The 27,048-nt window shown below is 36.6% G+C and overlaps 1 protein-coding gene across 2 annotated transcripts in view; it reads left to right on the forward strand.

Annotated features, from left to right (window-relative positions):
- LOC135220891 (ubiquitin carboxyl-terminal hydrolase 24-like) overlaps positions 1-27,048 on the forward strand; it is a 394,433-nt gene that overhangs the window by 229,918 nt on the left and 137,467 nt on the right. For both annotated transcript variants that reach the window (XM_064258501.1, XM_064258502.1), the window contains exons 19-21: positions 16,605-16,705; positions 22,242-22,483; positions 22,971-23,230. In XM_064258501.1, the coding sequence (XP_064114571.1) occupies positions 16,605-16,705; positions 22,242-22,483; positions 22,971-23,230 (603 nt within the window). The remainder of the gene's footprint in view (positions 1-16,604; positions 16,706-22,241; positions 22,484-22,970; positions 23,231-27,048) is intronic.

The following is a 27,048-nucleotide window of genomic DNA, read 5'->3' on the forward strand; positions in this document are numbered from 1 at the left end:
AAGCGCGAATTTCTTTCTTATTGCACTAAAAAGTATCAGTGACACATCTCAAAAATTATTTCGTCACTTTGACATAATTTTTGCACCGTTTTAAATTATCTGTTACATGGAGTATTATATATGAAAATGTGTGCAATGTCATGTAGAATACAACAAAAAAATATTCATGATTGTAGCTTTTATCAGTTTTGAAATATTTTTATATAAATAACGATGTGCCAACATTTCAACCTTCGGTCAACTTTGACTCTACCGAAATGGTCGAAAAACGCAATTGTAAGCTAAAACTCTTATTATTCTAGTAACATTCAATCATTTGCCTTCATTTTGCAACAAATTGGACGTCTCTAGCACAATATTTCGATTTATGGTGAATTTATGAAAAAACTTTTCCATACGTCCGCTCAGTAACTCTTCCGATAAATTTTTTCGTGCGATTGTCCTAATGTTTGCACCATTTTAAATTAGCCGTTACATAAAGTTTTATATATGAAAATGTGCACAATTTCATGCACAATACAACTAAAAACAATGCATGGTTGTAGCTTTTATCAGTTTTGAAATATTTTCATATAAATAACGATAAGTGCAAAAATTTCAACCTTCGGTCAACTTTGACTCTACCGAAATGGTCGAAAAACGCAATTGTAAGCTAAAGCTCTTATATTCTAGTAATATTCAATCATTTACCTTCAGTTCGCAATGAATTGGAAGTCTCTAGGTCAATATTTTGATTTATGGTGAATTTATGAAAAAAAAAACATTTTCCTTACGTCCGCGCGTTAACTCTTCTGAAAAAAATCAGAAATTTTTTTGTGCGATTGCCGAAATGTTTGCATCATTTAAAATTAGCCGTTACATAAAGTTTTATATATGAAAATGTGCGCAATTTCATTTAGAATACAACAAAAAATGATTGAAGGTTGTAGCTTTTCTCTTTTTCGAAATATTTGCATATAAATCACGATAAATAGAAAAAAACCATGTTCGGTCAACTTTGACTCTACCGAAATAGTCGAAAAACGGAATTGTAAGCTAAAACTCTTACAATCTAGTAATATACAGTCATATATCTTCATCTTAAAACAAATTCGAAGTGTCTAGCACAGTATTTAGATTTATGGTGAATTTAAAAAAAAAAAACTTTCTTTCCCTTCGCTCGCCGATTCGCGGCTGCAAATCTCCGAAATGTGTACGTCGCATTCTCCTAATATTTGCTCCTTTTCATATTAGGCATTTTATAGAGTTTCATATATGAAAATGTGCGAAAGTTCATGAAGAATACAAACAAAAATATTTAAAGGGTAGCTTTTCTCATTTTTGCAATGTTTGCATATAAAAAAATATATATAAAAATTTTGACATTCGGTCAACTTTAACCCATCCAAAATGGTCAAAAACTGCAATTCTAAGCTAAAATGCTTACAGTACCGTAATATTCAATCATTTGTCTTCATTTTGAAACAAATTGGAAGTCTCTAGAACAATATTTAGATTTATGGTGAATTTTTGAAAAAAAAACATTTTTTTTATGTCCGTGCCTTACGAATTCATGCATCATTTTGTGATAATATTTTTCTGTTTTGCTTTGATCGTTTTACAATGTGTTATATATCAAAATGATCGCAATTTAGTGTAAAATACAATGAAAAAAAAGTAACTCTTTAGCTTTAATTGTTTTTTGCACAGCTCGATTTGAATACAATTATGTATGAATTTTTTTTTGTCGCTACCATATATCGCATTATTTATATATGATAATGATATTTTATTTTCCTTTCTGATGGTTGCATACTAAACGTCAGGCAATGACAAAAAAGGAGCCAAAAATGAACTCTTAATATTGAAAACTAAGCGCGCTATGATTTTTTGAAAAAATTATTTTTTCCGCTTCCGCACTCACTCCAAACTCGCCTTGGCATACGGAAGACGTTTTGGTTTTTAGGGTTTAGGCGTAAGAGGGTTAAGAAAGCGTACAGCTAATGTAATTGTTTGGTAAGTATATGTGAAACCTTATTTTATCATTAAAATATCATTTTTCTTAAGTTCTTCAAGTATAGGATAGACTTGTAGCATAAAATTTTCTCAACTTTGCCTACCAATTTCATATGACGGTACTGTACTGTATTATGAATCTGAAGGTTAATATCCCCATACCTTGTGTTTGCATATGAGTGTGTTTTTAGCCAGCTTTGTATGACCAAAGTTCAAAGTAACAATTTCTTTATTCATTTTATAATGTGATCATTAGGATTTTCTTTATTTACAGGATTCCATAATTTACTTCATACCTTTATAAGAAGTCACTTGGTGAGAGGGAGAGTGATAGCTAAAGGAATGAACTTTGTTGTACTGCCATTGTTTAAAGCATAACTTTTATTTACTTTGTTTGTAGCAGTGTAAATTTTCACTCAGTAGCCAGTTGATAAGACTTCCCCTATGTACATAGAGAACTTGCACCACTAGATATAAGTAACAGGTCAATACAGTGTCTATAAATAACAGGTCAATACAGTGTCTATATTATGCACTGTTCATCTTTTATGGTTTGTGTAGTTATTGTGTTTTTATTGTTATATTTGTAAATAACATCCATTATGCATACACATTCATATATTGCATGCACTACATGTGGATTGCTTGTGTGTGTGTGTGTGTGTGTGTGTGAGATGATCTAAGTTCTTGAATGTGAATACATGTATTAATTTAGATGGGGCAGCCAATTTTTAGGAAGATAATTTTTTTAGACATTTTGTTTACTAATGTGTAATATTTTTTGGGTGTTTTTATTTAAAGCAACATTATTGCATACTACTTAATTTATTTGAGATGAATATTACCTACTGTTAAAGTTAGCTTAGGTATATCTTATAAGCTAACTTTATCAGTAGGTAAGTATCCAAATAGTACAAAATTTTATTATGAAAACTTATATTTGTAGATTCTGTGTTCCTTTAAGTTAGTGTACAATTTCCATAGGCTATTCAGATTCAGGCTAGGATTCTGGGGTAGCCCAACCATAAGCTGGGCTATTTACTGTTCCTGTAATTGCTTTTTCATTTACTGGCACCCTCTTTTAGACCTACAGTGGGCCTCCCCGTATTCGCATTTTCAGGATTCGCAGATTTCTCTCTGGACCATATCTAACCATTATTTGCGGGGAAATTGCCTATTCGTGAGGTTTTCCAATAATAAATAATCACTAATTAGTGTATTTTGATGTTATTTTCATGCCTAAATACATATTTATGATACAAAAATGATTTACTAATTTTAAAATATTAATATTGATCAATACTACTGTATTAGTAGTTTAATAAGATTAAATGTCTCTCTCTCTCTTACAGAGATGTATGTTTTTGTATGATAAATAGATAATTTACTAATTTTTATATATTAATATTAATATAAAGAGCAATCAATTCACTAAAGAAAATACCACAGTGAATTAATAAGATTTTAGTTTATAAATTAAAAAATTATCTAAGAATGAAGGAAATCCCAGTCTTCACGCATCTTTCTTTCGAACTCCAGGTCACAGCTGAGGTCCAATAGCTGTCAAATATATCAAATAATATGACAGGAGAGGAGGGAGTGTGTTTCTCTCTCTCTCTCTCTCTCTCTCTCTCTCTCTCTCTCTCCTCTCTCTCTACTGAGATGAAAGATTTTTATGGTATATGAATGTATAATTTGTTTATTAATATTTTCAAATAATAATGATAAAATAATAATAATAACAACTGTAATAAGAATCATATGTGAAAGTATTTTACAGAAATACTGCGATAATTCTCTCTCTCTCTCTCTCTCTCTCTCTCTCTCTCTCTCTCTCTCTCTCTCTCTCTCTCTCTCTCTCTCTCTCTTACAGAGATGTGTTTTTTATATGATAAGTAAATGATTCACTAATTTTCAAATATCAATATTAATGTAAACAGCAGTAATATCAATTCCTTAAAGAAAATAGTGAATTAGCAAGATTTTACTTTATAAATAAAAAATTTATGTAAGAATGAAAGAAAATCCATTTTACCCTGCATCTTGTCTTTGAACTCCAGGTAGCCAAGCTGAGATAGCTGGGGTTAAACAGCTGTCAAATATATAAAGTAATGTGACAGGAGGGGAAATGTGTTGCCCACTCAAGATCATGTAAATTCTCTCTCTCTCTCTCTCTCTCTCTCTCTCTCTCTCTCTCTCTCTCTCTCTCTCTCTCTCTGAGATGAGAGAATTTCTATGGTACATGTGTATGTTTCTTAATATTTTTGCATAATAATAATAATGATAATAATAATAATAATAATAATAATAATAATAATAATAATAATAATAAAGTAGTGCCTCAGGATACGAAATTAATCCGTTCTGAAGCGGCCTTCGTAACCTGATTTTTTCGTATCTCAAACTACGTTTTACATGTAAATTGCCTAATTCGTTCCAAGCCCTACAAAAACACCACGGTAAATTTTATAATAAAGCTAAATTGACCAATAAACAATGAAATACAACAATTTGGACCATTCAGTACCTAACCTAACTGTGATTGCCTGTAAATAAAGTGTATTAGTGTACAGGGTACAAGATATACTGTAAGCACATATATGTACATATGTAGTAAAATGTGGAACCTTACCTTTCGAGTGAGGCGATCTCCAAAAGTAGCGATAGGGGAGGAGGACAAACGGCAAAAAACATGAACACTTAACTTTACGAAACACATTAAAAAATGGCAGAAAACATTAACAAAACTTTACAAAACACATTAACAAATGGCAGTAAACATTAACACTTAACTTTACAACAAACTTAAAATTAAACGTCTTTTTTTTTTTTTCTTTTTTGCCTTTTTCTGATTTAAAAATTTTTTTTTTTTACTTTTTTATACATTACGTTTTTTATAAAATGTCAATTTATTCACCACTTTCAATTTTCTGTTTTTTCGTATCACATGGATCTTCCTGTTTTATTTGCTTACTACTAAAGGCCTCTTTAAAAAATAACTATCCAAGGAAGATTGCTTCTGCCTGCTTTTCAAAATGTTCCTGAAACGACTCAGGCAAACGTCATCGAACTGCGCAAGCATACGACCTGTGTAAGTCTTCTCGGGGTGTTTCTTTTCTACAAATGATTGCACTTTATGAAAAGCAGCTAGAGCATCCTTAATTTCTGCCGTTGTCATAGGGTCCTCCTCCTCCTCCTTGCCGCTGCTAGAGAACTCTTCTTGAACGACGTTATGTTGCATGGCCTCCAACTCCTTTAGATCATCCGTCGTAAGCTCCTCTTGGTGCTCCTCAAGAAAGTCATTGATGTCGTCCTCATTGACGACCAGCCCCATGGACTAGCCGAGTGCAACAATCTCGTCAAGATCTGGTTGCGAAACAGTTTCAGGATCGTCAACTGTTTCTGAATCTGCATCAGCTTCGCCCACGTCGAATCTCTCGAAATCTCGGTTGGATACGGCATCAGGCCAGAGTTTCCTCCGCGAAGAATTCAAGGTTCGCCTCGAAACCTCCTGCCAAGCTTGATCAATGAGTCGGATGCGTATGCCCACATCGAAATGCTCCTTCCAAAATTCACGCCAGGTGAGGTTTGTGGTATCGGTGATGTCGAAACATCTCTTGAAAAGATGTTTTGTATACAGCTTCTTAAAATTCGATATCACTTGCTGGTCCATGGGCTGGAGGAGAGTGGTGGTGTTAGGCGGAAGATAAAGAACCTTAATGAAAGAATACTCCGCTAGGATATCGTCCTAGAGTCAGGAGGGTAAGCAGGGGCATTGTCCAACAACAGCAGATTTCAGAGGGAGGCGCTTCTCTTCCAAGAATTTCTTCATTGTCGGGCCGAAACACAGATTTACCCACTCAGTGAACAAAAGTCTTGTTACCCAGGCTTTTGCATTAGCCCTCCACATCAACAGAAGCTTCCCTTTAGCACTTTGTGGGCCTTGAAGGCTCAAGGAGTCTCGGAATGATAGACAAGTAGGGGCTTCACCTTACAATCCCTGCTGGCATTGGACACAAAGTACAAGCGTAAGCCTGTCTTTCATAGGCTTATGCCCGGGTAGCTTCTTCTCTTCCTTCGTGATGTATGTCCGACGAGGCATTTTTTTCCAAAAAAGGCCAGTCTCGTCACAGTTGAAGACTTGCTGAGAACTGTAGCCGTCCTTGATTTTCATCTCATTGAACGTCTTAATAAAGGCTTCGGCCGCTTTCGTGACCAAGCTGGCAGCCTCCCCATGCTGGACCACCGAATGGATGCCAATCCGTTTATGGAATTTATCAAACCACCCATGAGAAGCCGTGAAGTCTGGGGTTGGCGTAGATGTCCCTTCTCCTCCGTCGTCTTTGGCCTGGGCAATCAGATCACCGAAAATAGCGCTGGCCCTGTGGCAGATTGCCGTCTCGGTTATCGTATCGCCAACGATTTCTTTGTCTTTAATCCATACAAGAAGCAGCCTCTCCATCTCATCATGCACATGGCTCCTCTTGTTGGACAAAATAGTCACGCCCTTGGAAGGTGTAGCTGCTTTGATGGCTTCCTTCATCTTAAGGATGGTGCCTATCGTTGACGGATTTCGGCCGTATTCCTTAGCAATCACACTCAACCGCATGCCAGCTTCATACTTTTTAATTATCTCCATCCTGGTCTCCATGGAAAGCATCCTCTTCTTGCCGTGAACTTCAGCAACATTCTTGGGACCCATGGCTAATTAAGTTAATTAAATTCACACATAACACAATAAAGTAACTTACTACAAAGAAAGCGAAATCTCTAACACGAATTTACGTTAACAAACGAAATCTATGTGAATGAATGAATTCCATGAGTGTAAGATAACGCTTATGCGACGAAATGGTCGAAGGACGCCTTTACGTAGAGGCATGATGGGACAGATGCTGACCAATAGGAAAGCAGGATCTTACGGCGGTGACTAGCATCAGGAACGAATGGGAGAGCGGGAGGATGGTGGCGAGTCTACTCAGTTGGCGGCACGCAAGTTTTAAAATTGTTCTCTGCGGTCGGGGTGAATCTCGGACTTTACTCTTTCACAGCCTGAATTATTTTCGTATATAGAAGCAAAAAAATCTTCATCTTTGCTTTAGTAAATTGGATTTTTCGTTAAGTAGGGACTTACGTATGTAGAGGTTCCACTGTATAACTAATTTCAAAATTCATGTGATAGTATATTAAAGAAATACAATAATCTGTCCATTTCACTTTTAAATAATGATAACTCTCTCTCTCTCTCTCTCTCTCTCTCTCTCTCTCTCTCTCTCTCTCTCTCTCTCTCTCTCTCTCTCTCTCTCTCTCTCTCTCTCTTTCTTTCTTTTGCCAGACAAGATACGTATCCCATAGTGGTAACTCTCACCCTCTGTTTGGGCTGGAAGTGTATGTACATACGTAGTACCTCGAGATACGAAAGGCTCAACTTACGAAAAATCCAAGTTACGAAAGCAAAGACGAAAAATTTTACTGCTCTACATACAAAAAGTTTTCAAGATACGAAAGGTTTCTGAAAGTCCGAGATTCGCCCCATAACAATTTTGAAACTCGCGCCGCACGCCGCCATCTTAGTTATAGTAGACTCGCCATCATCCTCCTGCTCTCCCATTGGTTCCTGATGCTAGCCAAGCCATGAATCCTTCTCTCTAATTGGACAGCATCCCTCCCATCATGCATCTTCTATACTTACGTACTACGTGTTGGCGTGCTTTACCTCGGCCACTTCGCACCCGAAATTTTACCGTGCGCAGTCGGCATTCGTTCGCTCCAACGATTTCGTTTAGTAACGTAAATTCGTTAGTGATTTCGTTGCAGTACGTACATATTATCGTGTTGTGCTACTTTATCGTGTTGTGAGAACGTAACTTAATTACGTACAGTACATAGAGTCATGGGTCCCAAGAAAGTTGCTGAAGTTCACAGAAAGAAGAGAATGCTTTCTATGGAGACAAAAATGAAGCTGGCTTGCGGTTGAGTGTGATCGCTAAGGAATACGGCCGAAATCCGTTGACGATAGGCACCATCCTTAAGCAGAAGGAAGCCATCAAAGCAGCTACACCTTCCAAGGGCGTCACTATTTTGTCCAACAAGAGGAGCCATGTGCATAATGAAATGGAAAGGCTGCTTCTTGTATGGATCGAGGACAAAGAAATCGATGGCGATACGATAACTGAGACGGCAATCTGCCAGAAGGCCAGCGCTATTTTCGGCGATTTGATTGCCCAAGCCAAAGACGACGGCGGAGAGGGGACATCAACGGCAACCCCAGAGTTCAAGGCTTCTCATGGGTGGTTCGAAAAATTCCGTAAACAGACTGGCATCCATTCGGTGGTGAAGAAATTGAAATTACGTAAACTATAAAAAAATAAAACGAAATGTAAAAATCAAAAAAAGACAAAATAAATTTTATTTTAAGTTTTTTGTAAAGTTAAGTGTTACAGTTTTGTTAATGTGTTTTGTAAAGTTTAGTTTGTTTTTTGACATTTTTTTTTATGTGTTTCGTAAAGTTAAGTGTACGTATCTGCCGTTTGTCCTCTGCCGCCACTTTCGGAGATAGCCTCACTCGAAAGGTAAGCTTCGACATTTTACGTTACAGTAATAATATTTCTTGTACACTAATATACACTTTATTTACAGGTTTGGATTTTTATTCTTAATTTAGGTATTGAATGGTCCAAATTGTTGTAGTATTTCCTTGTTTATAGGTCAATTTAGCTTTATTATGAAATTTAATGGGGTGTTTTTGGAGGGCTTGGAACGGACTAACCATTTTACATGTAAAATGTGTTCCAAGATACGAAAAACTCATTATACGAAGGCCGCCTCGGAACGGATTAATTTCGTATCTCGAGGTACTACTGTATAAGTATATCTTTAAGGGCATTACTACATTTTGTGGTAAACTAATAATATACAATACTAGTTTTCAAATAATATCAAGTTTAATGAGATTAGACAATAACCTCTCTCTCTCTCTCTCTCTCTCTCTCTCTCTCTCTCTCTCTCTCTCTCTCTCTTCTCTCTCTCTTCTCTCTCTCTCTCTCTCTCTCTCTCTCTCTCTCTCTCTCTCTCTCTCTCTCTCTCTCTCTCACTTACTTAAGTATGTTTATTTGTTTTGTAGTATAAATAAATGATTTACCTTAAAACTAATTTTCAAATATTAATAAGATTAATTAAAAATAGTGATTCCCAGTCTTTCTATCCACTTGGAGGAAGGTGGGCGGGGGAGTAAATGACAGTTTGATATACGAATTGGGGGAAGTGAAGGAGTCGAGTCTAGGAGTTATTCTCTCTCTCTCTCTCTCTCTCTCTCTCTCTCTCTCTCTCTCTCTCTCTCTCTCTCGTCTATTCTCTCTCTTCTCTTCTCTCTGTCTCAGAAATAATTCATAATTTCGCTTTTAATGGTCAGATATATGATGTTGCCATTCAATGGTCTCTCTTTGTTATTGGCTGTAGGTATATATTTTTAATGGTAAAATGTTTAAGATGACTTTGAAATGATGTTAATAGTATAACCTCAAAGATTAATACAGTAATAGGTTAGTAATTTTAGGTATATTTGAAGTAGGATGTTATTTGGTATCTGAACTTTCAAGATAAGCAGTTATAACCATTTTTAGTGGTGGTTTTAACTATTCATGGGGGTGTATGGTACACATCCCCGCGAATACGGGGGGAACACTGTATTAGTTAGGTTAAACAAAGGATTATGTTAAAGTTTGTACCTGTTAGAGTTGGTCGTATATTTTAAAATAACTTTCTTAATTAACAAGGTGGAAAAATTAGTACTCAAGAAAGCTGCATTTTTGATGAAACAGGCTTATGAAGATGGGGGAGGGTGATTGCAAAGCCTGCCCCCTCCTGGGTTCATTAAAACTTGGTCGTAGAAACTACAGGGTGAATAGAATACTTTACTAGTGAATCCCTGGTAAAATTTGCAAGTAAAAATTAACAAATGTAGATGAACATCTTATGTTGCAAAATTAAAGGCAAAGAAGTAGCAGTAACCCAAATTTCAGTGCCCATAACATGAACCTGCATGCTTGGAATGCAGTAGTTTCTTCATGCACTCTTTGGATTACCTATCTGAACCAGATGGCGGTAGCATTCTTGGAAACCTCAAATTTAGGTGTACCAGTAGGCATAAGAATTGCAAGCCCCGTTTCAAAATAGTACTTGGCTGAATTGAGTACTGTGTTTTCATGGCTCTGACTGGGCATAGAGCAGGGTCCTCATCATTCCCATTAGCTGACAAGGAAGGAATAACAAAAAGTGGTTGAAAGAATTTGTTTGTTCCTGAGGGTATTTGTCAGTATGGGATAATTGCTGGATGGAAAGAGGTGGATTTCACACATCTTGCAGTCTTTGGATAGGATTATAATGTAATTATTAAATAGTTCAAATAGATCATTGAGTGTATAGAGAGGAGGAAGGCAGTTTCATAAAGTAAAGGTTTTATATAAGTGTTTACCATTTAATTACTTAGCTAAGAGTTTCTTTTCGGTTGCAGCTTGAATATTGGAAATTTGCAGTAGTGATTCTTTTGTTTGTGTAAGTGACAAGACCCGCCCACTTTCTGGGTAAGAAAGAGGAACAACTCCACTAAAAGCTCGATTTGTTTGTGCCACTTGTAATGTTCATACTGTGTTGACAGAGCGACTTGGTTTTTAGATTTTTGATTATCATGCTATTTGGTGAAGTATTTTGTTATGGTAACCTTTCAGCATTTTTTTTACTTCTATTTTCCATTTGAGACCTTTATTTTAATGGATTTTTACGATCTTGTTTGCTAGTTAAGTATGTCCAACACTAACTCTTCTAGTTTCCGGTACTGCAACAAAGGCTGCAATACATTGAATGACCAAATTAACATACGACTCACACATCCCTTGCGCTAACTGTAAGGGACAGTTATGTAATACTAATCTAATGTGACAAATGCAAGGATTGGAGTGAACAAAATTGGAAGATATTAGCTTCTCATTTAACTAAATTAGAGAGCGACCAAAAGAGAAAGGCAGCTGCTAAAGCCGGTGGGAAAATGGTGGCTAGCCAGACTAACCTCTGTCCAGTAATATGTACGTGTTGATATTCCTGTTACTTCTCTGATTAATCCTGTCTTCCTTATATCAAGCTATTCTTTAGACCACCTACTCCTTCTCCTGGCTCCCACACTTCTAAACCTGATTGATTTGCCAGCTTAGGAAATAAATTTGATCAAAAGTTGAATTTAGCAGTTGGTCCTAGGCAAAGGTCACTGCCATACTCCCCCTGAACCGGGGAAGAGGCATACCGGAAGCCCGTCTCGTAAGTGCTTAAGTTACTTAAGCACTATTGACGCAAGCCCATTAATCAGGGTCATAGTTTACTAGTGGTCCACCTCTCCGAGGTCTCCCCCAAGCATCCATTGTAATTGAGCTAACGGATCCTCGGGATGGTTCAACTCGTCCTTTCTCCCCGAAAGAGGTGGAGATTGTGGGCCATTCTGATCCCCTTCTAGGGGGACAAAACCGGCGGTTGGATTCACCCCCTTCTGTCCGGAGCCCCACTCCAAGCCAGAGTGGGGCAACGTGGAAGTGTGTCAACTTTCTTCGAGTTTGGAAGATTCTTCTCCGAACAAGAGCTGCCAGTGGCGCTTTTCCGATGAGTCTCACCTGCTTAAGAGGCATTCTTCATTCAGGGAGTAGTCTCCTCTGCTGCCCTGCAGAAGGTTGAGGGAGCCCTCCTTCATGCGGAAGTGGAAATGGAGTGGAGATGTTCATCGTCTGTTAAGCGTTCTTCGTCAAGCACAAAGCATCGTGCTTCTTGTGAGCTTTTGATTCCTTTCCCAGGCACCTTATTTTTATTGAGCATTCCTTTGCAGCAGGAGTGCCTTACTTCTGCTAAACACCTAGTATGTATTTGCTAAGTGCCCTGAACCAACAAGCACCTTGAAGCTTCAGAGCGACCTGAAGCGCCTGAGCACCATGAAGCATCCAAGCACCCCAAAGCAGCCTAAATAGATTAGTTATGGGAGCACTTATTTCTGAAAAATTTGGTACAAATCTATGGAAATATGAAACCATTCCGAGAAATCTCATGGCCTGTTTTTTAGTTGTTGGGATTGTGAAATTTACAATAGCTTTTATGTTCTGATCTTTTGGACAGATTGTACCAAGACCTACTTTATGACCTAAATAATAGAGGCTTTCCCAAATTCACATTTCCTTAGATTTAGAACGAGATTTGCTTTTGTAAGGGCTTCCAAGACTTCTGCTAAAATCCTTACATGATCCTCCCAAGTCTCTGAGAATATCACAAGATCATCTAAGTACACGACACAGTTGTTGATGCCTTTTAAAACTTTATTCATTAACCTTTGGAAGTTACTGGCTGCATTCTTCAAGCCAAAAGCCATAACTTTGGGCTCGAATCTATCGAATAACGTTATAAAGGCGGATATTTTCTAGGCTCGTTCACTCAGGTACTTGCCAATAATCTTTAGCCAAATCAAATTTAGCAAAATTCAAATTTTTTAAAATGAATTTGAATTTCTGGTTCTATTTAAGCAATCAGTCCTGGGTAAGGGAAAATTACTTTGCTTATTTACACTGTTTACTTTCTAGAAATCAGTGCACAATCTATCTGATCCATCTTCCTTTTTCACCAGAACTACCGGGGAACTCCATTCACTCTCACTAGGTACTATCAAATCATTATATAGCATGTAGCTAATTTCCTTCCTCACAGATTTTGCTTTTTCTGAACTCAGATGATATGGACTTTGCCTAATGGGTTTTGTGTCCTTCAACTCAATAACATGTTCTAAAATATTGGTTAGTCCTAGTTTGTCACTAATAGTTTCAGGATAATTCACTAAACATTGTGTATTTCCCTCAATTTTTCCTTTACTAAACTCTGATTAAAAACATCAAAATTCTTAAGCACCTCAGAGTGTTTCTCAAAACTAATTTCTTTCTGTGCCACCATTACTACAGGCACGGGGCTTTGGTTATATTTCTTGAGCAAATTTATATGCAGCCACTTTGCTCTATGCTTACCCATATTGATTAAATAATTTAAATTTCCCCTCTTTTCTAAAATTGAAAAAGGACCTTTGAACTTATAAGATAAAGAGGGACCTTCTTTCTGAACTAATACTAAAACTTATCTCCCACAAAGAAACTTATCTCTTTCGCTCTAAAATCATGTTTCCTTTTAGTTTCCCCTTGAATTTCACTCTTGTTCACCTTTGCTAGTTGCGAAGCATCTCTTAATTTGTTTTTGTAATACTCTAGATTAGTTATGTATGTAGTCCCCTCTACCTCCTTTAAGCATTAAATTACATTGCAACATTTCCAAAGGACCTTTAGCAGTGTGACCGAAAACCAGCTCAAAAGGACTAAATCTTGTTATGTCATTCAGTGCCAACCATAAAGCTAACCAAACAAAAGGTAGCTTTTCTTCCCAGCCATGTTCAAAGTTGTTACTCAATTTTCATAAACAACTCTTTAACGTTTGGTGAAGCCGCTCCACAATACCTTGTGACTCGGGGTAATAAGGTGTGGAAGTTATGAGTTTAATACTTAACTCTCATTCTATCCCTGAAATATTTGGATACAGAATTACTGCCATATCACTGTATGATACGAGGCAGACTAAACTTAGAAAAATAATTCAACAGGTGTTTAACTACGGTCCTTGCTTTACAGCTTTTTACGGGTATTGGCTCTGGAAAGCGAGGCAGTCTATCAATGATTGTCAACAGAAGTATGCTCCCTCCCTTACTTCTAGGCAACGGTCCGACCAAATTGATAACTAAATTCTCAGAAGGTTTGCCTACTGAAGGAATATTACATAACAGAGCTCTTGGAATCACTTGATTCGGTTTTCCAGCAATTTGACATTCATGATAACTTGAAACATATCCCTTCATGTCACTCCTCATTTTAACCCAAAAGTACGCCTTACTAATACACTTGAAAGTTTGTTTACTCCTAAATGTCCTTGATAATCATGCACTAAGCTAACTTCAAAACTAATTCACAAAGCATCCTAGGGACCACTAATTGTTGGATAATCTCTTTGCTACCTGACTTAGGATGAACACGACACAAAACTTCGTATTTTAAACAAAATGTTTTCTTACACACATTATCGAGATTATCATCCAGCTCATATTAAAAAGTTCGGCTTAGTGTCTCATCCTCTCTCTGAAACTTGACTAGCTCATCCCTATCCTAAACGTTAGTGCCTAATTCTTCATAGTAACTATTACTTGATTCCGCTACATCGACTACATTATTCTCGACAGCTACACCTTCCACTTGGCTAACACTGTCACCACCGATAGAGTCGGTTTTCGCAGCCACACTCATGCCAAGATCAACCTCGCCACCTCTGTCACACTCGTTCGAGTCCACGAACAAATTATGACAGTAGTCTATGCTTGTATCTAAACCTGACCTTGTTACTACCATTTCAGGCACTGGAATCTCTCTCACAACAGGATTCTCATATTTGGATAAAGCTAAGTCATTACCGACAATAATGTCAACGCTATCAATAGGCAAATTGTCTACGACTGCTCGTTTCACTTCTCCCCGACACTCCCTGACTTTCCAAGTTTACCTTCAACAAAGGACAAATAACACAAGTGTTCAGAAATCCACCTAACATGACTTTCTTCCATGTTGATTTCTGTCCTGTTTGGCACACACACTCCTAATTAGGGAGACAGCAGCTCCGGTTTCCTGAAGCAAGACTATTTTCTCTCGAATCCCCTCTTCCAAGAGAGGAAACTACACCTTCTGGCAGAAATTCTATATAAGATTTCCTAGTTTCTTTCATCACATCATTCCTACTTGACGAAAGGTTAACTAGAGACACTGGTTTCTTAATGTCCTTCCTTTCTATTGCACAGTTTATTGCTAAATGCCCTTTCTCATTACATTGGAAACAAGTTCATTCTTAGCTACTAAATGCCCTTTTTTTCTTACAAACCTTGGATGTGTGCCCAAGTTTTCCGCATGCATAACAGTAATAGTCACTTTTACATGCATTGCTATTACTATAACTGAAACCTTTAATGCTTTGTACTTACTTGACGAAGGATTATTTTGCATCTTACTGACACTTAAATAATGAGTCAGACTATATTTGTCTGCTAACCTAGTTGCTCCTGCAAAAGATACTTCTCGCCTATCTTCTATATAAAGTTTAATCTTAGGGGATACGTTATCTTTGAAGTTTTCTAACAATACTAAGTTCTTCAGACCATCAAAATCATCAATTTTAGCAGAAGTTAACCAATCACAAAACCACCTTTCTAACTTCTTACAGTATTCTACATACGTAATATTCTCATCCCTTCTCAAACTTCTAAATTTCTTACGGTACACTTCCGGTACTAAGCTGTATGTGCTAAGAACAGTTTCTTTTACAATATCATAATCTTCACATTCCTCCTTAGAGATGCAGCTATACACAATAAGCTCCCTACCATGCAAAACCGACAATAAATATAGAGTCCACAATTCTTTAGGAGAACACACACTTTCTAATAACTTCTGAAAACACATGAAATATTTTGTTACATCTTAATCATCAAACTTTGGTACTAATTTCAACACTGTACGTATACCTAAATCATCAACTTAATTTTTTTCTTGCCTGTTTGACTGTTAAGAGCACATTGCCTTAAATGAGCGATTTCCAACTCGTGCTTACATTCTTTTTTTTTTCTGCTGCATTATCATTTCTCTCTCAGCTGCTCTTTCATCTCTCTCACACTTTTCTCTCTTTCCTCTCAACATACTCACAGAGATCATTACCTTCTAGACCCAGAAGCTTACCACACTCAATAAACTCTCGTCATCTCACTCATTCTGGTTCTTTCTACATTTTCAGTGTTTCAATTTGTTGCGGTGCCAAAAATCCTGGCAAGGTTGCCATTTGTTACAGGCACTCTTCTTAAACCACTTTTATACCAAACACTGACAAGAATATCAATTTGAATAATAATCAGTCATAATTCACCAAAAAGGTGGAAAAAAATACTTGCACACAAGTGAAAATGAGAACCTGAACATTGACCGCTCAAAGAAAAACAAGTGTACTTGAACTGTATTAGCCAGGAACTTCATCAGTGAGATACCTGCAGTACATGTAGCCAATGTAGGAAAATGCTGGCTTATGAATTTAAAGAGTTTTGAAGAATTAAAGGAAATTATTCACAAACAATTATCAAAGCATTTATAAGAAAGTCAGTTCTAAAAAATTATTGAAAAATAGATAATTACAATTAGATGTTAATGTAATTATGACAGTCTGTTAGTAAACAATTAATGTACATATTGTAGGAGAGACTCACATATTGACTTAACTGTCACTAGGGTCACCAAGTTCTTTGGTGAGGTAGAGGAGTTCTCGGAGTATGTATTAGTTGCACTGACTGCACAGGATTGGCAATAGTAAATGGATGGGGATGTGCTAAGAAAAATGTTTTGTCCATTGATATTTGCTGTAGGCATTTTTTTATTTTGTAAGGAATCTAAATCATTGTGTGTCATGTACAGAACAAATATTCATTTGAGTAAGAATTTATACCAGTTTTTTATATATTTCAGGTGTTATTAAAGGCACCACTGCCATTATGGGTTACTTCTACCAGTGCTCGGGGTGCAACTCTCCGTCTTTTGTCCCAGTGTACTCAGTATTTCAATCTCAGGTAAGTTTTAACACTAAAGAAATTTTAATGATTACTGTATGTAGTTTCAGAAGTTTTTGTGAAATATTGTTGAAATGTGTTTATTATTTACAATTTTATAGAAGTGACTTACCAAGCTGTAAGTTTCTTACCATGGCAGTCCAGAATTAAAATTTCACGTTGGTGACCAATACCTGGCCACTTTCGGGACCGTCAGGTACAACTCCGCAAAGAGCTTCAATTCATTTTTGCTAGACTCCTATTAACATTGATGGTTTTGTGCAGTCCTGTTCATCACCCTTTGGATTGTTGATCCGGTATATTTGGTGAAGTATTCAATTTATGTAGCCTTTTGTTAGTTATTACTGTTACCTGTGGTTAACTTATTACTATTTTCATCAAAATGTCAGACTCTAGTTCTTCAGGTATGCGGTATTGCACCAAAGGTTGTAAAACTAGGTTATTTAAACTTACTTATGACTCTCACACTTGTAGTGTGGTACGGATCCCACAATAAGCTGTAGGTCCCGTTGCTAGGTGACCAATTGGTTCTTAGCTACGTAAAAAAATATCTAGTCCTTCGGGCCAGCCCTAAAAGAGCTGTTAATCAGCTCAGTGGTCTGGTAAAACTAAGATATATACTTGATTCTAACACTAAGCGTACTAGGTGTAGGGGGCAGGAGTGTAATTGAGTTTCATGGTCTCACCTATTCACAGATTTTTCTTTGGACCATATCTACCCATTGCTCATGGGAAATTCGCCCATTTGTGGGTTTTTCCAATTATAAATAATTACTAATTAGTGTATTTTGATGATGTTTTCATGACTAAATACATTTTTATGATACAAAAATGACATTAATTTTCAAATACTGTACACTGATTAATATTGTACTACAGGCAGTCCCCGGTTATCGGCAGGGGTTCCATTTCCGGGTGTGTGCCAATAAACGAAAACTGCCATCAACCATAACTTTATGATTTATGGTGCCATGAGTTCCCTTATGGCGCCGATAACTGGAACTTGTCCTGTTATGGCGCCATAAATCACTTGATTTTATGGCACTAGACAAGCCCCATAAAACCAGATCACTGATAACCAAGTCGCCGATAACCGGGGACTGCCTGTATTAGTAAGTTTGATAAGATTAACCCTTCGTGGATGGGTAAAAGAATCAATATGCAGCTCCTCAGGCTAGGTAAACATTTTTTGAGGTCGGCATTCTATGGTCCGGGAACGCATGTATTTTGGCTTGATTTTAAATCAGCCGCCATTAGTTCATTGTGCCGCCACGAGTGGTGGACCACGTATTGTTTACAACTTCAAGACAGCAAATATCTTCTTTGTTTCTATTAAAATAATTGTTAGTAATGAAAGTATGTGAAGTCCAATAAGTTTTTTATATTAACCTTAAAGAAATAAATATATATTTTAAAATATCCACTTGAGAAGGGTTTACCAAGTCAAAACTTTTAATCTAAACAATAAAATATTTGGCATGCAGGAATTCCTTACTCTCTCTGCTTGAGATAAGTGATACAGTTCTGGTAATTTCTTTTATGTAACTGTATTTACCTATTTGATATGCCATCCATGAGATTATATGATGCTAGAGGTAAGAAACACAAGCATAAATCTTCATCTATGTTAGAAAATGTTTAATTCATTAGCTAATAGTATAGTCTTCATTTTCCTCAATAGATGACACTGGTGTGCTTTGTTTACGTATTGACAGCAACATTCAAATGCACTGTGATTGCCGAAATTCATCCATTATCTTTTGCATCTCACTATCCTCTTCAATCAACATAAATGATGAAGATACTAAAAGCGATTATTAAGAAGATACGAAATTTATGATATGGAAGTCACCGGTAATAATGTGCAGATTCTGGGAAGTTTAGTACAGTAGTTGACTTAAGATTAGGCTAACTCAGGAATGTAGGATAAATGTGTTAAATAAAGTACATTATTCTAAAGAAAAATATACATACAGTATAAAGTTTTAAAATGATGAAGTTAAAAGAGTAATAAAATGATAAAAAGTAGTGTCAGAATGTAGCCAAGTAGTAAGCTACATCGGAAACTAAGCTATTTGTATATGGAATTACCTTGCAAGACTATTGTTTTACCTAGAGGCTTAATTTGTAGGGATGTATTCTATATTCCAGGATTTTCCATGGTCTGGCATTGGCCTGGTCCCAAGGTTTCTGGATTTATGAGGTTGGACTGTAATTTCAAATAATAACAATAATAATAATAATAATATAACTTTAATTTCAAATGAAAATTCTTTCATTGCTCTTTCTTTGTATCCATTTCCCTACCTTTTCTCAACTCCAGAGAAGCTGGAACTCGGAAAGCTGTCAAATATGTCAACTAATATGACAGGGGAGGGGAGCAGTGCCCTATAATGGTCAACAATTTTAATGGTTTTTATGCAATCTCTCTCTCTCTCTCTCTCTCTCTCTCTCTCTCTCTCTCTCTCTCTCTCTCTCTCTCTCTCTCTCTTACTGAGATGAGATAATTTTTATGGTACATGTATGCAATAAGTTTATTATTAATATTTTCCAATAATAATAATAATATAATATGTATAGTAATAATACTGTAACTGTAATTACAAAATTCATATGTTAGTATTTTAAATATAATAATCTTTCCATTTCACTCTTTTGAGTACTGTAAGGACAATCTCTCTCTCTCTCTCTCTCTCTCTCTCTCTCTCTCTCTCTCTCTCTCTCTCTGCTGCGAGTGTTAGAAGTATGTATATACATATATACCTGTAAGAGTACTAATGTTTAAGATGACTTTGAAATTATATTAATATAATCTCTAGATTAATACTGTAATATATGATAATAATTCAAGGTAAATTTGATGTAGGATGTTACATAAAGTAAACATTTGGTGTTTCAATTTCTTTCTTCTTTTATCTCTCTCTCTCTCTCTCTCTCTCTCTCTCTCTCTCTCTCTCTCTCTCTCTCTCTCTCTCTCTCTCTCTCTCTCAACAAAAGAATTGATAGACAGACAAATAGACACTTTTTCAGCCCTTTCTTTCTCTCTTCTTTGGAAAAAATATATGTATTTGTGGGAGGGGAAGAAGTGTTGCCTATAGAAGTTCATTTTAATCTTTTGATATCATAAGGAGTTATTCTCTCTCTCTCTCTCACTCTGTTATTGGCTGTTTATATATTTCTAATGTTACAATGTTTCAGATGACTTTGAAATGAAATTAATAATACCAGTTCAATGGTATATTTGATGTAGGATGATACTTTAAGTATACATTTGGTATTTGAACTCTCGAGATAGGCAGATATAAACATTTTTAGAGGGGAGTTCTAACTAATCACGGGTTCAAGCTATTCGTGGGCGAGTCTGGTACCCATCCCCTGCGAATCCTGGGGAACTGTACTCCTGGCAAGAAGCGCCAGTGGCACCGAGTAGTTTCCTCACCACCCCTGAAGAGGCACTGTTATGTTGTGGACAGCTCACCTTTTCTTGTCAAGAGGCATAAGGTGCCTCTTCAGTGCATTCTTGTCATTCTTTTGAGTGCTCTTTGTTGGTTCCTAGTCGCTCAAACCTTCCTCGCAAGTAGTCTCATGCTCCCAAGCACTAGCCTCATCTTAGGCTTCTTTCCCACAGTTATCTCTACATTAAGGGGTCAGTTGCCTGATGCGCCTTCTTCACTGCCTTCTATCCAAGACATCATCCTCCACCTAACCTCTTCTCTCCATATCTTATTTTACTTTATCTATCCATCTAATTCTCTGTCTTCCTCTCAATCTTCTTCCTTTTAACAGATTCCTCCCAAGCCCTCTTCACTCCCTCCTTGTCATCGATCCTCATCACATGCCCATATCATCTCAGTCGCAGCTCTCTTATCACCTCTGTAATCTTTTTTAAGCCTTCATTATTTTCCAGTCTCTCAAACAGCAATATTCCCATAATCCACCTCAGCATTCTCATCTCTGTTTTCTCAAGTTTTACTTCCTCTTTTCTTCCTGGAGCCCTTGTTTCCGATACATACTTGTTCCTACACGGTATACAAACCGCCGGTCCTTTACAAAAGGAATTACTTAAGGCGAAGACTGGATGCGGCCGCTGAACTCTCAAACACTGGGATTCCTGGCAAAGAATGAATCACTGGTAAAACCCTGGCCTCGTTCTTTCAGTATTAAAAATCCAAGTGATACATTGGGGTCGGATGACGAAGAAAGGGTACTCCGTCCAGTAAGAGCTCTTAAGTTCTACCTACACAGAACTGAAAAGATCTGAGGGACCTTCAATAATGTGTGGTGCTCAGTGAAAGATCTGTCTTGACCTTTGACTAAGAATGCTCTTTCCATTTTCATGGGAGATGTAATAAGAGAGGCACACTCAAATGGAGAACTTCCAATTTTTAAAGTCAGAACACATGATGTTAGAGCTGTAAGCTATGTCCTTAGCCTTCAAGCACAATCTCTTGTTATCTTCCATTGTTGAAACCACCTATTGGAAGGGGCAAAATGTTATGCTTTATTAACATTCTGAGTTTGCTTAAAGCTCCTACTTTTGAAGTAGGTGACTCTTGGCTATACTGTCACCCTCTGCAAAGTAAGATAAGTGCCAACCAGAGGTAGTAACTTCCAGCAGCGGCTCTTTTACAGGTAAGGAACAACAAGCATTTAATTAAAGATTAGAGGCCCACCTGCCTTCTCTTGCAAGGACATAGAGCATAAACAAATTGTCGAGTCTTTGCCGAATTGTTCCTCTCACCCTCGATAGTGGGCGGAGCTATTCCTACACCAAAAACAAAAAAGAATCGCTTCTGTGGATTTCAAACTTTAGCTGTCTTTAGTTTAGAACTACAGTGGACCCCTGTATTCACATTCTCCAGATTTGCGGACTTGCACATTTACGGATTTCTCTCGGGAACATTCCCCCACATTGTTCGCAGTATTTTTCTATGGGAAATATCCAGAAATTCCTGGGGTTTTTTTATCACTTTCATCATAAAATGAACTTTTTGTGATAAAACTATTAAAACCAAGTATCAAAATTTTTAGTGGGTTTTTCTTGAGTTTTAACTAACAAAAATGGCAGTTTTCAGTGTTTTTATAGGGGTTTCAACTATTTGTGGATTCTAATTATTCGTGGGGGGTCGGGTACGCATCCCCTGCGAATACGGGGTGACCACTGTATAGCTATTTATTTCGGGGTAAGTATATACAAAGTTATTTTATTATAAAAATGCAATTTTTTTTATGATAAAATAACATTTTATATATACTTAACAAGCAATTACATAATCAGAGCCCTCCCTCCTCCCCACAGAAGACATCATTGTTCAAACAAATTGAAGCTATCTGCTGAGCTGTACCTGCCAGTCCTAAAAGTGGGCAGGTATTGGTCATGTACACAAGTGATGGTGGCATCACCATAAAATTTTTAATTTGGATTGCTGTGGTTGGAAGCTTACAGCTAGACAATTGCTTGGTGAGTTTATATAAAACATTATTTTAGCATAAAAACATCATTTTCATTAGCAAAGAATGTTTACTTTATATTCAGGTCAAAACTGCTATCAAGACTGTGTAGCAGTGAACAAGAATGCCTTGGCATTAATGCTGTGCAGATGCTTGAGGATGAAACAGGTTGGTTAACAAACTTCACAGCTACAAGAGAAGCCTCTCGGGAACGACCAGAGTCTGGCATTGCATCCTTGCGTCATGCGGACAATATTTTGTTAGCAGGACACTTAACATTAATCTCTGCTCTACTGACCTGTGAAGGAGTCAACAAGGAAGAAAATGGTATGTGCTCTGGCTGATTTTGGTGTTCATTTATTACACCTATATGGTAACAATGTTCTTACATGCAATTTTCAAGTTTGTGAATAAATTACAGATAATATTTTAGTTTTGCAAGGACCACAGAAGCTTATTTTAAAGTGAAAGCTCAGACTTTGTAGTTACATACATGCAATTTTTATTAATGATCTGTTGTCTGCCAAAAAAGCACTGCTGCCACTTACAGCACGACCATCATTTTAGGGGTTTAAATGATATAAACAAAACAAGCAATAATGCTTATTACAAACAAGATGTCAATTCACATGATGATTTGTTGGAAATTGTAGTTTGTTTTACTTCTCACATTTTGTTATGGCTATGTTGAATTTACAGAGCTAATGTCATCTGTTTAATGTTATTCAATGAACTTGTCCTATTTTACTGTGTATTTTGTGTCTTATTGAAATTGTTTCTGTGTTATTAACCATGATGTTTCTCTCTTATACAGGTGCTTCTCTAATTCCTCTTCTTATAACTGAGTATTTGTTTCCTGCATCAAAGCTGGTGCTGGAAACCAATCCAGAACAAGATTCTCTTAGTGCTAGCAGAAATTATTGGGCAAAATGTACTGGAAGAGAATCAAGAATTGCTGCATATGAACTTCTTGTACATTTGGTGACTAACTCAGAGCAAAATATGACCACTCTAAGCAGCCAGCTTGTCTCTCTGCATCATACATTTAATCCCAACTTCATTAAGGAATATGAGGTTTGTGATTGTTTCAAACCCTTGCAACCTATGCTAATTTATTTCTCTTTAGTAAGTAATAATGATATAAATTTCACTTCAGATCTCATGTAACTGTTAAATTATTTTTCATTTCTATTCATATGACTGATAATTTGTATTTTCATATATGCAGTTTAGAAGTTATGGGATTTTAGGTATAAGGTATATTGAATTTCATGAAAAATAGGAACAGACTTTCTGTTTTACTCAGATATTATCACATGCAGCATGGCCAGTTAACTATGGATGGATTTACAGTATGGTCTCCCTTATCACAGCTGCATACCTGCCATGTATTTGCTTTTAGTAGTACTTTTGATTACCATTTAGTCATTCACAGATTTTATTTCCTTATTATTGTGTGTTAATAGCACCTAGCTAGACCAACCTCATAGCTTGCAAAGAAGATTGACTCCACTCCACTTGCTTAGATCTTGCAAGCTCCATTGTTTTTGAAGACATCACTTTATTTCTCTTTGTGATTTGGCTGGATTAACACCATTTTTCTTGTGCTATTTATTAGTTTCCATCCATCCATTTCCTTATATCTTTTGCCTCTTTCTGATGTGGCTTCTGAAGTTCCATGTAAATGTTTTCTGTAAATTAGTGCTAGTTACCTGTTGGTCATTGGCACTCTTGTCACTGCTTTTGAGAGTACTCACTTGTGTTCATTATTTGATTAATTTTCATCAATATAATTTTTTATCAATGAAATCCAGTGTTTTCAGCAATTTTCATGGATCTTGAGGTTCCTTTGATTTTTTAAGAGAATATTTTTTAATTCCTTAGCCTTTTCTTTACTTCATTATTCTGGAATAATATTTTATGATAGTTGAGAATGAGAGTTTGTTAGTGTTAGTATTTGTCCATTTTTCTTGTATGTATTTAGTGAAGTTTTGTATGGAGTCGAGAGTAACAGTATGTATTATCTCTTGCTCTTAATATCGGCATCAGATTTTATTATTGGAATTGATATCTTTTTTCTTTAATTGTGTGGGATTTGTTGGGAATTATTCATATTTTATAGGGTTGAAAACACTCTGACCTTGGATTTGCACCCCAGTTTTGACTGGCAAAATTTAAAAAAAGTTGCACAACTTTCACAAGTTGTAGGCTTTGTTTTGGTGGTGTGTTGCATGCATCTGACTGTCTCAGTACATTGAAGTAGTGTCGCTTTGGCTAATACGGCATATTGGTTATCGTAATTTTTAGTTCTTATATTTTATTATAAGTATACTTTATTTGTTCATACACGGAATGAACCTGGATCTCAAAATTAGTATAGATCTTTTGGCACCAACTGGAAACCAATTAAAAATAATAAGAATTGTACGTATATGCAGGAAATCGGTGACATCTGGCATTCATCACGGAAATGTAGTGGAAAGAAGTCAGAGACCCAAGACCAACCTCGTAACATATCAGTGTTTCTTCAGCTGCCTTGGGAAGTGGACATCTCTTTTGCTCTCTCTTTCCCAAGCCGGATTTTACCATAGCCCACATTTTCCCTTTATGTGAGTGTGCAGTGTTTTTGGAGTGTCTGTGTGTGTTTTGGCTTTTGTTCATGGAATCCCAAAACCTAGCTAAGAAGTGAAACCCCATTCTACTTGCAGTAGGTGCAAATCTAATTTTTATAATGCCACTAATTCATATGGTGAGTGTCATTCTCGGTTTGTTCAGCAATGAAAGTTTCACCAAGAAGAAGGAGCACTAAAGGAAGTGGGAGGCACCATCTTGGGAAGGATTCCCTCCTCCTCAAGTGGATGCTTCACAATCACGCTTTTGTTCTACTTTTCCTTTGTCTAGGCCAACTCCAGTCGCTTCTTCTTCTATTGAACCCTTTCCCCTTCTTTTTCTTCCAATGATTTTTCTTTGGGAGTATCAGGAGTTGGATCAGGAGATTTTTTTTTTTTTTTAATGTTGCCCCTCTCTTTCTTGCAGGGGAATGTTTTCCTTTTGGAGAAGGTGGAAGCAGCACCATCTTTTTCCTTTGTTTCAGACTCCGATGCGCAGAAGAGTTCGGCTGTATGGGCTTCCTTAGGTCTACCAGGGGTACCAACCTTAGACAGCCTGTTGTCCCATTTTATGTCTTCTCACATCTAAGTGTCGACCACCATGTCAGTACCCACCTCACCTGGCCTCCACTACTTTGGGTCTCATGCTTCACTGTCTAAGTGGGAGGCCATCGGTACCAACTACGTGTCATTGGGTCGATGCTCGTCTTGCCTACACCCTTGGCTGTCATACAGAGTTCATCTGCTCTTGTGACGTGACGTCACTGCCCTCGTCTGATCCCGTGACATCACAACCAGATGCTTAACCCTTAAACGACGACTTGACGTATTTTACGTCGACATTTTTTGTCTCTCGGGTGCCGACTGGACGTATTTTACGTTGACATACAAAAGTTTTTTAAAAAATTCACGGAAAAATACTTTTAGGCCTACCAGCCGAAAACTCTTGAATCACGCGCCTTGGGGGATGCTGGGAGTTCACGGATCAAGGTGTTGTTTTGTTTACAATCGTTACGCAGGCGCGCAAGCGCGAATTTCTTTCTTGCCGCACTAAAAAGTATCTGTGACACATCTCGGAAATTATTTCGTCACTTTGACATAATTTTTGCACCGTTTTAAATTATCCGTTACATGAAGTATTATATATGAAAATATGCGCAATTTCATTTAGAATACAACAGCAAAAATACTCATGATTGTAGCTTTTATCAGTTTTGAAATATTTTCATATAAATAACGATAAGTGCCAAAATTTCAACCCTCGGTCCACTTTGACTCTACCGAAATGGTCGAAAAACGCAATTGTAAGCTAAAACTCTTATATTTCAGTAATATTCAATCATTTACCTTAATTTTGCAACTAATTGGAAGTCTCTAGCACAATATTTTGATTTATGGTGAATTTATGAAAAAACTTTTTCCTTACGTCCGCGCGGTAACTCTTACGAAAAAAATCATACATGCGATTGTGGTAATGTTTGCACCATTTTAAAATTAGCCGTCATATAAAGTTTTATATATGGAAATGTGCACAATTTCATGCACAATACAACTAAAAACAACCCATGGTTGTAGCTTTTATCAATTTGGAAATATTTTCATATAAAAAATGATAAGTGACAAATTTTCAACCTTCGGTCAACTTTGACTCGACCAAAATGGTAGAAAAATGCAATTGTAAGCTAAAACGCTTATATTCTAGTAATATTCAAGCATTTACCTTCATTTTGCAACAAATTGGAAGTCTCTAGTACAATATTTCGATTTATGGTGAATTTATGAAAAAAATAACATTTTCTTTACGTCCGCGCGGTAACTCTTCCGAAAAAATCATACGTGCAATTGTGGTAATGTTTGCACCATTTTAAATTAGCCGTTACATAAAGTTTTATATATGAAAATGTGCGCAATTTCATGTAGAATAAAACAAAAAATAATTGAAGGTTGTAGCTTTTCTCATTTTTGAAATATTTGCATATAAATCACGATAAATAGAAAAAAAACCACATTCAGTCAACTTTGACTCTACCGAAATGGTCGAAAAACGCAATTGTAAGCTAAAACTCTTACAGTCTAGTAATATTCAGTTATTTATCTTCATCTTGAAATGAATTCGAAGTCTCTAGCACAATATTTAGATTTATGGTGAATTTAAAAAAAAAACTTTCCTTCCCTCCACGCTCAGATTCTCCGCCACAAATCTCCGAAATGCGTACGTCCCATTCTCGGAATATTTGCTCCCTTTCATATTAGGCATTTCATAGAGTTTTATATATGAAAATG

Source organism: Macrobrachium nipponense, chromosome 2, assembly GCF_015104395.2.
Source record: "Macrobrachium nipponense isolate FS-2020 chromosome 2, ASM1510439v2, whole genome shotgun sequence".
Lineage (NCBI taxonomy): Eukaryota > Metazoa > Arthropoda > Malacostraca > Decapoda > Palaemonidae > Macrobrachium > Macrobrachium nipponense.